This window comes from Lycium ferocissimum, chromosome 4 (genome assembly GCF_029784015.1).
Source record: "Lycium ferocissimum isolate CSIRO_LF1 chromosome 4, AGI_CSIRO_Lferr_CH_V1, whole genome shotgun sequence".
Lineage (NCBI taxonomy): Eukaryota > Viridiplantae > Streptophyta > Magnoliopsida > Solanales > Solanaceae > Lycium > Lycium ferocissimum.
This window is the reverse complement of record NC_081345.1, coordinates 26,834,718-26,846,519: the sequence shown is the minus strand read 5'-3', so window position 1 is coordinate 26,846,519 and position 11,802 is coordinate 26,834,718. Positions and strand designations below refer to the sequence as shown.

The 11,802-nt window shown below is 33.8% G+C and overlaps 1 protein-coding gene across 3 annotated transcripts; it reads left to right on the top strand.

The window, feature by feature from the left end:
• Nucleotides 1–3,243: 3,243 nt before the first annotated feature.
• LOC132052033 (cyclin-A2-2) lies at nucleotides 3,244–11,802 on the top strand. 3 transcript variants are annotated; one of them, XM_059443374.1, is made up of 13 exons: nucleotides 3,244–3,296; nucleotides 4,822–4,903; nucleotides 6,250–6,600; nucleotides 6,759–7,035; nucleotides 8,166–8,299; nucleotides 8,610–8,702; nucleotides 9,286–9,419; nucleotides 9,745–9,820; nucleotides 10,605–10,681; nucleotides 10,770–10,803; nucleotides 10,887–11,036; nucleotides 11,125–11,259; nucleotides 11,361–11,802. In XM_059443374.1, exons 3-13 carry the CDS (start codon nucleotides 6,286–6,288, stop codon nucleotides 11,412–11,414), a joined length of 1,479 nt encoding a protein of 492 aa, XP_059299357.1. In that variant the 5' UTR covers nucleotides 3,244–3,296; nucleotides 4,822–4,903; nucleotides 6,250–6,285; the 3' UTR covers nucleotides 11,415–11,802. The 3 variants fall into 3 exon arrangements, with proteins under 3 accessions (XP_059299357.1, XP_059299355.1, XP_059299358.1); XM_059443372.1 differs by having other exon boundaries at nucleotides 3,253–3,379; XM_059443375.1 differs by having other exon boundaries at nucleotides 3,253–3,379; nucleotides 4,806–4,903.

Sequence of the window (11,802 nt, the reverse complement as noted above, 5' to 3'; positions counted from 1 at the left end):
AAGAATAAATTTCAAATTTCTATTTCTTTTGTATAGTTAAAAAATTAGTACGGCTTAAATCGCATATTTCTGTAGATTCTTGATTAGACTCTTTAACATTCATAATAAGCTTTAGTTGTAAACTCTCTTATTTTTTTGCTTGTGTGGCAGTTCATGATAAACTAGTCGCACGCACCTAGCACGTGTTCCTCAACGATGACGGCACCTCTGAAGAACCAATTTATTTGTCTTGAATAATTAGTTATTTGCTTTTGCCTCTACTTTCAAGAATAAATTTCAAATTTCTACTTTTTTTGAGTAGTTGAAAATTTACTACGGCTTAAAATCACATATTTATCTAGATTTTTTATTAGACCCTTTAACTCTCAGAATAAGTTTTAGTTGCAAACATTTTTATTTTTTGTTTGTGTGACTACTCATGATAAACGAGTCGCACGCACCTAGCACGTATTTCTCGACGCTGAGGGCACCTCTGAAGAACCAATTTATTTATCATGAATATTTAGTTATTTTCTTTTGCCTCTACTTTCAATAACAAATTTCAAATTTCTAACTCTTTTATGTAATTTACTATGGCTGAAAATCACATATTTCTCTAGATTATTGATTAGACTCTTTAACTCTCAGAATAAGTTTTAGCTGTAATCACTTTTATTTTTTGTTTGTGTGCCAAATCGTGATAAACGAGTTGCACGCACCTAACCAAATCGTGATAAACGAGTTGCACGCACCTAACACGTGTTTCTCGATGCTGAGGGCACCTCTGAAGAGCCATTTTTTTTTATCATGAATAATTAGCTATTTGCTTTTGTCTCTGCTTTCAGGAATAAATGTCAAATTTCTACTTCTTTTGTGTATTTAAAAATTTACTACGGCTTAAAATTGCATATTTCTCTAGATTGTTGATTAGACTCTTTAACTCTCAGAATAATTTTTATTTGTAATCACTTTTATTATTTGTTTGTGTGCCAGCTCATGATAAATGAGTTGCACACACCTAGCACGTGTTCCTCGATGCTTGCACCTCTGAAGAACCAATTTATTTATCAGGAATAATTAGTTTTTGCTTTTGCCTCTGTTCAAATTTTTTCTTCTTTTGTGCGTTGAAAAATTTACTACTGACTTAAAATCACTTATTTCTCTAAATTCCCGATTAATTAGACTTTTTAACTCTCATAATAATTTTTAACTGTAAACACTCCTAGTTTTTATTTGTGTGTCAGGTCATGATAAACGAGTCGCACACACGTGTTTCTCGACGACGAGGACACCTCTAAAGAACGGGGATATCGTGGCATTATTTCTTGTTTTTTTCCGAAGATACTATAATAATAATGAAAAGTTGTACCCCGTGATTTTTTTTTTCCATTCGGTGTCCGGTATCCGCATTAGAACCCGATTAAATTCAAATTCACGCCGCGTAGGACCTATCGGGGGAAGCGCTTTATCAAGCATTTTTCCATACCCAGAGTTCAAATCTGATACCTCTACTTAAGGGAGGAGCAGCCTCATCCATCGTAATACATATTAAAAAGGAAAAAAATTGAATGCCCAAAAAATAGGGACCCGTTTGGCCATGATAGTTTTCAGTTTTTTTTTCTTCATTTTATTAGAAAATTATTGTTTTGCCATGAATATTCCAAATACAACTCGAAGTTGTATTTAGAATTTGAAGAACATCTAAAACTCTATTTTCATTTTTTTTTTTTACTTTCAGTACATTCAAACGACCAGTTATTCTTTGCAAAAACTTTAACCAAACATAACAAGAATGTAAATTTGAAAAAACTCTTTTTATTTTTTGGAGTTTGCACAATCAGAAATTTGAACTATGGACCATCCCGCTCTCTTACTCCCCACCCACCTACCCCACTCACATATACAGTTATTTATGAGGAATAATTAATTATTTGCGTTTTCCTCTGCGTTCAAGAATAAATTTCAAATTTTTACTTCTTTTGTGTAGTTAAAAATTTACTACAGCTTAAAATCGCATATTTCTCTCGATTCTTGATTAGACTCTTTAACTCCCAGAATAAGTTTTAACTATAATCACTTTTATTATTTATTTGTGTGCCAGCTCATGATAAACGAGTCACACACACCTAGCACGTATTCCTCGACGCCGAAGGCACCTCTAATGAACCAATTTATTTATCAGAAATAGTTAGTTACTTGCTTTTGCCTCTGTTCAAATTTAGACTTCTTTTGTGCTTTGAAAAGTTTAATACTGTTTAAAATCACTTATTTCTCTATAAGCCTGATTAATTAGACACTTTAACTCTCATAATAAGTTTCAACTGTAAACACTAATAGTTTTTGTTTGTGTGTCAGGTCATGATAAATGAGTCGCACACATCTTATCACGTGTTTCTCGACGATGAGGACACATCTAAAGAACGGGGATATCGTGGCATTATTTCTTAAAATAATCGCCAAAGATACTATAATAATAATGAAAAGATGGAACCCATGATTTTTATTTTTTTATTTTTCATTCGGTGTCCCGTATCCTCATTGGAGCCCGATTAAATTCAAATTTGCACCACGCAGGACCTATTCGTGGGAAGCGCTTTCTACCACGCATTTTCCCATACCCAGGGCTCAAATCCGAGACCTCTACTTAAGGGAGGAGCAGTCTCATCCACCGCACCACATAGAAAAAAGAAAAACAATTGAATGCTCGAAAAATACGAACCCATTTGGCCATGATAATTTTTCACTTTTTTCTGAATCTTTTTTCACTTTGTTTGAAAATTATCATTTGGCCATTATAATTTTTCACTTTTTCCCGATTTTTTTTCCACTTTATTTGAAAATTATCGTTTGTCCATGAAAATTTCAAATACAACTCGAAGTTGTATTTGAAATTTTAAAAACACCTAAAACCCAATTTTCATTTTTTCCCATTTTTTTCACTTGCGATATATTCAACAACCAAATAATCCTTACAAAAATTATAACTAAACACAACTCTATCTTCAACTCCAACTTCAAAATTCTAAAATAAAAAGTGAAAAATATTTGATTTTCACGGCCAAACGCTTACTAACTAGAAAAATAGGAGTGTAAATTTGAAAAAAAAACTCTTTTCTTTTTCCTTTTTTTCTTTTTTGGAGCCTGCAGAATCAGAAGTTTGAACTATGGACCATCCCGCTCTCACTCCCCACCCACCCACGCCACACCACCCACCCCCAACCCATCCACATCCACAGTGTTATATATCTATCATCAGTCTACACTCTTCACTCTCTCACCCCACCCCCACAACGAGCTACATTGATTGATCGGAAAAGGTAGAAACCCTAGCTCTACAATCGAGGCACCACCGTTAAGCGGTGTCGTACCAGCTCATAATAAGCTGTTACAACAATGCATAGTAAGCTCAGCTCCTTTATATATACATGTTGATATGTACTTTGTATGTGTAGTACATATACATATGTGTATATTAGCTTGCAATGTACCATAGCATTTCAGTGTTAAGAGATGAATAATCGTTTTATTTTGTTAATTTTGAATTTTTTTTTTTGAAATTCTGGAAGATTTGCTTGTGGATCTGTGAGCTTAGCGTTTTTCTTCAATTTTTTTCTTAATTTCTGGAGTACTGATTTATTTATTTTCTTTGTTTAATTTTTTTTTTATATGGTGAATTGTTGTTGGCTTTTTGAGGTTGGAATGCTGTTTAATTTTTCATTTTTTGGTTACTTATGAAAAAAATAATTTGGATTATTTATTTTCATTTTCTCTTTTTGTTCTAGTTGTAGTATTTATAGTGCATTTTGAGGCTATTTTTCTAGTTGCTTATTAATAAAAATTATTTGGATTTATTAATTTCTCTGATGTATTTATTTTTCTTTGTTTAATTTTTTTTTTTTGTTGTTTCTGGTTTTTTTTTTTTTTTTTTTTTTTTGAATTTTTTATACGGTGCATTGTTGTTGGCTTTTTCAAGTTGAAAAGCTATTTGATTTTTCATTTACTGGTTACTTATGAAAAGATTTATTTGGATTATTTGTTTTCATTTTCTGTTTTTGTTCTTAGTTGTAGTTTTTACTTTTTAAATTTTGTAGTGCATTTTGGTTGAATTTTGAGGTTTGAGAGCTATTTTTTTCTTTTTCTAGTTGCTTTTTAAAAAAAAATTATTTGGATTTATTAATTGTCATTTTGTATTTCTTATATTAAATTTTATTGTGGTTTGGTTGATTCTTTGAGTCTTAAGGATATTTAATTTTATTTTTTCAGGTTTTTGAAAAAAAGATTTGAATTAATACTTTTGCTTTGCTTGTGGAATTAAAAGTTAGGAGGAAATAGATTTTTACAATGGACTTGAATTTCCAATTGAGAAACATTTACGGATCTATTGTGTTATTCTTGGAAACTGTAGGCTAAATTTTTTATTTTCAAGTTTTTTGTGGTTATGTAGAAGATCTTCAACTAGATCAAACAGAGATTTTTAAAAAATTATTATAATTTTTCAGTTGCATTCAAAAGGTAGTTGAATTGCGTAAACATTGACTGAGATGAATGGTATCTTTTGATTTATTTGTTTATGGACTAAAGTTCTTTAAATTTTCGATATACATTATATATATAGTCTGAGTCTAGCGTGCACCAATTGCTTACATGCTGTATCTATCTTTAAATGGATTGGTGCTAAATTTTGGAATTGAATTGTATATATGACTTATTTTGCAGCAACAATGTATGAGTAGGTGATTTTTTTGCATTTGTAGAACTTTCCGTGCAAATGCTATGTGCTATCTTTCCTTTATACACCTTAAAGCTCAGGTAATAAGTAAATTCAGTGAATGTTTAATGCAGGTTTGTCCCTGATTCAAGATTACGGTGACAGTTGCTCCTTATTTATATAAAACTCTAGAATTTGTGGTGGAATACGATGCAGGTGAATATCACTCTTTAAAATATAGACATCTGTTCTACATGTGGTGTCATTTTTTGGTATATGACAAGATGGAAACAAAAAAAGCATATGGTCTTGGCAGTTTGTTGTGGAATAGAGCCTTAGATACGATATCATCAATTGCTAGATGTAAACATAAAGATACTTTTGTGATCAAGTTTGTAACACTTTTTTTTTATCATTGCTTTTCTCCATATAATTCCTTTCTGCTTTGAATTAGAATATATGATTGTATCTATGTTTGTTTATTGACCCTTGGTTGATCAAATGAGACAAAACATGGGTCTTTTGCCTACTGCATTTGAAGATATAGGTTTATATGTTAGCTCTCTTACAGGCTGGGACCTCTTTATTTGTAGTGTACTTCAGTAGATTGCTAGTGGATGATGATAGTTCTATGATAATTAAGACCCTCTTTCGTGAAAGAGTTTGAAACATATAAAGATAATCAGGAAAAAGATAATCTCTATGACAAAGGTGGGTCCTTGTCTGTTTGGTGGTCATGGGAAAATCTACAAAATAAAAAAAAAGATAGCACTGTGAGAAAATATAATGACCTTAACTGAGGAAGACTTTTTCATTTGTAGCTTACTACATTATTTTGTTCTTTGGTGTAATTGACTTTCAGATATAAGTAACATAAACTCCTAAAATTCGAACTTGTTTTTTACTTCTTCTCTTTGCTATTTCAGTTTTATTCATAAGTGAATGCTATAATTGAAATAATATTATATAAAAATATTATGACTTAAAGGTTGCATCAATAGTGTTGGTTATGCTAACTTTGTGTTTGTAGAAGATACTTGCTGCTTAGACATTTATAGCTCAATCTGGCATAAGTTGCGTGTATTTAACTGACTAAGATTGCTCCAAGTTCAAGTTACTATACCAGTTAATAATAGCTGCTTGCTTTTTGACAAAAATCTTCTCAAATCACATTAGACCGCATGATGGCATGTCAAAGACTGATCAGGCACTAATTCTTGTTTTTTATAGTTGTGTTTTCTTGTAGTGCATATATATTCTTTATTTTTTTTGTCATCAGGCTCTTCACTATAGTGCATTTTTTGGTGTGCGGTGTGCTTAAAGCCCCAAGACCTTTGACTCTTTCTTTGCCTTTGAAAACACTGCTGAAGAATGAGTTTATGCTGTTTCGTCAAGTTCTCTGATCCTGCATATTGAGACTAATATTAAGTTTCCTGCTTTTAGGTCCATGTTAAGCATTTGTTTCTCCGGAGTCTTTTTTCTTGAACTTTTTTTAATGTGCCATTCTTATCTTCGACTAGGGAAATTGGAAAGTTTATGATGATCCAATGTTGGCTCTGCAGTTGTAGCTCTGACAATAGGCATCACCACCCAGATCAATGAGGAATGCAACTATGACAACTGGATCTTCTAATCTTAAAGTGCCCACTATGCGAATCACAAGAGCACGGGCAAAAACATTGGGTTCATCAGGAGGATTACCACCTCTACACCCGTCTGTCAGACAAGATAAGAAACAGGGACAGGTAACACAGGGAACAAAGTCCAAAAGATCAGCCTCAGATGAGAACGGACCAGTTAATTCTGCTAGTACTGCTTCTCAACAGCCTAAGCGAAGGGCTGTTCTCAGGGATGTCACCAATGTACTTTGTGAAAATTCATACATGAATTGCATCAACGGAAGCAAATTTCAGGTGAGTTTTAATAGATATGTTATATCATACTTGCTCTTTGGAAATAAAATCAGTGTGCTGAACATAATTAACGGTTGTTGAACTAGTGTCTTTGTTTTCTTTGTTTCAAAGACTTATCAACATGTGGCTGATGATGTCAACTTGTCTTATGGTGATAGGTTAAGAAATTCTCTAATAAGCGGAATTCAAAGGTGACACCCGCTATTTTAGTGAAAAGACCAAAGCTTGAAGATAGAAAAGAGAGTATGATTGAAGAAGCAAAAAAAGTAAAGGTTGAGGAATCACAACAACACTGTTCACAAGCAGACTTCAAGGACCATGCATTAACTCAGCCAAGCGAATATATAACCCCTGCTCAGTGTGGTTTAGTTGATCTTATGCCTGTCAATAGGTGTTCATGTAATGGCATTACACTCCTGAATACAACACAAAAAGGTATGGTATTGTGTGCTATCATGCAAGATTTGAAAGCTTAGGATTTTTTGTTTTCTTTCCCTCTCTTTAAACATAGTTTGGAGTGCAACCACAATGACTGAGCTATATCTGCTCCTTTAAGTTTCGAAAAATGCTAGTTTCTGTTCAAATTTGTGATAACTGCTGCCAGCTCGTCTGTAGGGAACAACAACTACGATACTTGATATGTGTAATTTTTCTGGAAACTTTATTTCTTAAAATGCTGTTTACCAAGATTATTGGGACTCCAACAAGTTTATATTTATGTTCAACACCTTTGAATTTGATCCTTATATGAAATGCTCTATTGGAACCACATGTAATTCTCTGAGAGAGCAAGAAGTATACATGTCCTTTACTGATATATGGTTTCAGTTAAAATTTAGAAGCTTGAAACTACTGATGCCCCTTTGTCTAACTCAGGTATCTCATCATCAGTCAAGTATGTACAAATTTGAATTCAATGTTATAATTCCAAGCGCAAAATCTAGACTAGCAATTTATAATTACCTCCACAAAATCCGTAGGCAAGACAATTATGGTAAAATATGAACTAATTTTTGGAACTCCACAAAAGCACAATTGCATTTTTGTTGATTCCAGAAAATTTCAAAAAATAAATTACAGAATCTTGGAGAATTTGAAAAAAAAGCGGTGTAAAATTTCTATTTTTCATAAAACCTCAAAACAGAGCTCTTGCTCACTTGAATGTAAAGTATCTACTTGTAGCACCATCAGAAGAAATGGAAACCCTAGAATAAATGGAAGTAAAGAGACAATGTAATACATGCATCAGAAGAGCGAAAAAACCAATTGAGTACATACTTCCTCATGGGTGATATGTCTTTGTGGTTCTATGGGAATAGGTATTTTACATCTCCAATATAAAAGGCGTTTATCATCATTTTGCAAATGGATGGATTGCAAAACCTTTTTCCAGAAAGGTAAAAAGCAAACTGTTGGTAGGAAAGCTTATTAATCTGTTTGATCTTCTGGCATTGCCTGCAAAACTTAAATCATTGCATGAAAGCATCACTAGTCTTGAAAGGAAATTTCTTCTACTGATATGTTTTTTCTGGAAGGAGCTTATTTGTTTCTGTTCCATTATGCAGATGAAAGCAAGGGTTGCCAGAAACAAGAAGGCTCCGATGCTCTTGGTATTGCAGATATAGATTCAAAACACAAGGATCCACTAATGTGTAGTCTGTATGCTCCTGATATATATAGCAATTTGCATGCCATGGAGGTTAGTATGACTGGTGCTATTCCTGTTATTACCTTGAAAATGACTGATGCACTGTTGACAAGTCTAGTGATAGCACCAGGCATCTGTAACCATCCCAACATTATCAACCTTAATATTGCCTTTATTAATTAATTAAACAAATATTATCATTAAAAAAACTTTTTCTTGCAAGGTCGTGATTTTGTTTATACTTCTGAACAAGTTTAAGAGTATTCTTCCCCTTTCTTTTTTAACCTAAGGGGGGCCATTTATTTTCAAGAAAAGCTTTCTGTTTCTCAATTACTAAATGACAAATTCTTCTCACCAACAGCTTGACCGGCGGCCTTCCTTTAATTACATGGAAAAGATTCAGCGGGACGTTAACAAGGGTATGCGAAGTATTCTCATTGATTGGCTTGTGGAGGTCAGTTAGCTTACTTGGATGCTTTGACAATGCTTAATAATATGTGAGATAGTATCTTAAGAAGTATGTTGTCGTTCTTAATAAACAAAATCTTTTCACATATTTCTCTTTACTTAAGTTGTGATAGTAGAAAACCTTTTTGTTGATTACTTTTGCTTTGATCTTTGGATGAATGGTTACTGGTTAGCATCATCAACTGAACTTTTTGCTTCATATTCAAGCATTATTTTCTTGTTCAATTTTTATGGTTTACTTCCCTTCCCGGGAGAGAGATCACATATGTTTTTTTTCCTGTAAGCATTTAATCAAATGTTAGTTATGATAGGAATTTTCATATTTGGTATAGACATACTTTTAGGGTTCGATAACCAAACAAACCCTAAAAGTATATTTGTTTCCTGGAAATAAGAAGAGCCTTTACATTTCCGTTGTCAATTATGCATAATTATTATACAACTGGCTTATGGAATTCGGACTTACTTTTGATGAGCTGTTTTCCCGCTTGTCAAGTGTTGGATATGCTTTTCTTGCATGACAGTTAAAACTGTATCCATTGACCATCAGTTTTTTCACTCTCTTGCAGGTTTCTGAAGAATACAGGCTGGTTCCAGACACTCTTTACCTGACTGTACATCTCATTGATAGGTTCCTCTCTGAGCATTACATTGAAAAACAAAAGCTGCAGCTGCTTGGAGTTACCTGCATGCTAATTGCTTCGTAAGTAATTCCTGTTTCGGATATTCATATTCAAGGATGATAGGTTATAGGGTAGACTAAGCAGTTTTTTACATTTATGAACTTGTAGATCACAAAGATATCCCTCTTTTACTGTGGGAGTTTGTGGGAAATAGAGCCATCTAACTTAGTTCCCTTTTTTTTTCCTTCATAACTTGTATGTGCATGTGCTTTTCGACATGGTAATAAACTTTGCCCAATTCTGAATTATTTGTAGCTTCAGAAAAGAGAAATTACCTGTACTTCATCTGCATCTCATTGGTTTTTTCTGCAGCATATGATCTTTTATTTATTTTTGTGCTTGCAGCAAATACGAAGAAATTTGTGCACCTCGTGTGGAAGAATTTTGCTTTATTACAGACAACACTTACGCGAAAGAAGAGGTATGCTGATCTAGTTGTAGATTTTATTTATGTGGAGAATGAGGTACTTGAAGATATGCTATGTAATAAGAGCAGTTAAATAACTTTAGTTTCAATTAGTGGAAGAAGCATGTATCAGATGCTTTCGCTTCTTAAGTTCATTTTTCCTGTTTGTGTTTTTCATTGGTACCCATCCTTAATGTTTGGTTACTCAATATTGAACTCCCCTGTCATGTTATCCTGCTCCAGATGTCTATCACTGGGCATGTAGGGAGTGTTAGAGGCCCACACTGGTTGAAAGTTTAGGTCGTAGTTTTCTTAATATGGTTTTCAACATCCTCAATTCATGAACTAGCTTTGAGGTTTGAGCCCAAGGTCTGTTTTAACATTTTGTAGCTTTATGCATCCAACTAGTCGTCAGGATTTGTCTTAGTAAATCAATAATTGTAGAAGACGTGATCCTTCGCATTCCCACTGCTAGTTCTTTTGACTGTCATTCCAGCAATTCCCACTGCTAGTTCTTTTGACTGTCATTCCAGCAAAGTGAATCTTGGTAGTATCATTTTTCTTTTGCTGGTCCTAACTACATTGTTTACCCCATTGTGTTTATCGTCTGCGAGGCGAAGATCTAGATTGCCTCATCTACCTCTGAGCTTTCCTTTCTCTTTTATGATATCTTGGATGCATACTTTGTTCCTACTTGAGTAATGATCTGAACATTTCCCGAATGTTTTTCTATGTATTCTCTAATACTACTTAAATTTCCCTGTGGATGTGAAAAGGCTAATTAATTATTGCATGTCAGGTAGTAAGAATGGAAAGTCTTGTTTTGAATTTTTTGGGCTTTCAACTTGCTGCTCCGACTACAAAAAAATTCCTGAGGTACGTGTCATTAGCAATATATGCAAATTTTATTCATGTTACTTGTGAGAGTAGGCTCCTTATTTGTGTCATTGTCCTTTGTTTGTAGGAGATTCGTTCAAGCAGCACAAGCTTCTTATGAGGTAGATGAGATAGCATTCTTCTTTTGGTTTGAGTCCTAGAAAATGAAGTTTATATGACAAAAGTAAATTGCTCCAACCTGCAGGTTCCCTCTGTTGAACTGGAATTCATGGCAAACTATTTAGCAGAGCTAACACTAGCTGAATATAGTTTTCTTAAGTTTCTTCCATCTGTTACTGCTGCGTCGGCTGTATTTCTAGCCAGATGGACACTTGATCAATCTAACAACCCTTGGGTATGCAACTTTTTTTCTCCTTGATCCTGTAATCTTTTTTTTTTTTTTTTTTTTTTGCAATTGAATGCAACCACAAAATGACTTGCAGAATCCGACTTTGGAGCACTACACTAGATATAAGGCGTTAGAGCTCAAAACCACAGTTCTTTTGCTGCAAGATTTACAGATGAACACCAGTGGAAGCACCCTGAATGCCATTCGTGAAAAGTATAGACAGCCAAAGGTAAGAAACTTTATCGCAACTGCTCTCTTTTGCTTGCATCCACATATATCAGCTGCTTATGATTTTACTCGGTATAATGAAGCTTTCATATGTATTGACAGTTCAAGTCCGTGGCAACTTTATCGTCTCCAAAACCAGTCCAATCACTGTTCTAGGAAATGCTGATTTAAAGTGCGGTTGGCCAATTCATGTTTGGCAGATCCATTGTCACTTTCTCATGCGGAAGGACATTAATCTTTAACATACAATAATCTATCCTTCCTGGAAAGGGACTCATTCTTTTGTACATTCCTCTTTCAACTTTTAACCATTATGTATGGTCCTGTCATGTTTCAGTACGTGATCCAGAAACATGGAGATTTCAGTGAAGCGGAGGTAGTAAGTTAAAAGAAATGGCAATATGTAAGAAGTAACTTAACAGCATCTGGTTAGCTACTTGCTATCATGTATTTGGAGCTGTTTGAGAGCTCCTGTTGTTAAATGATTCCAACTTTGGCATTTCTATTATTTCATCTTAATAAATCCTTCTTCATACTAGACTAA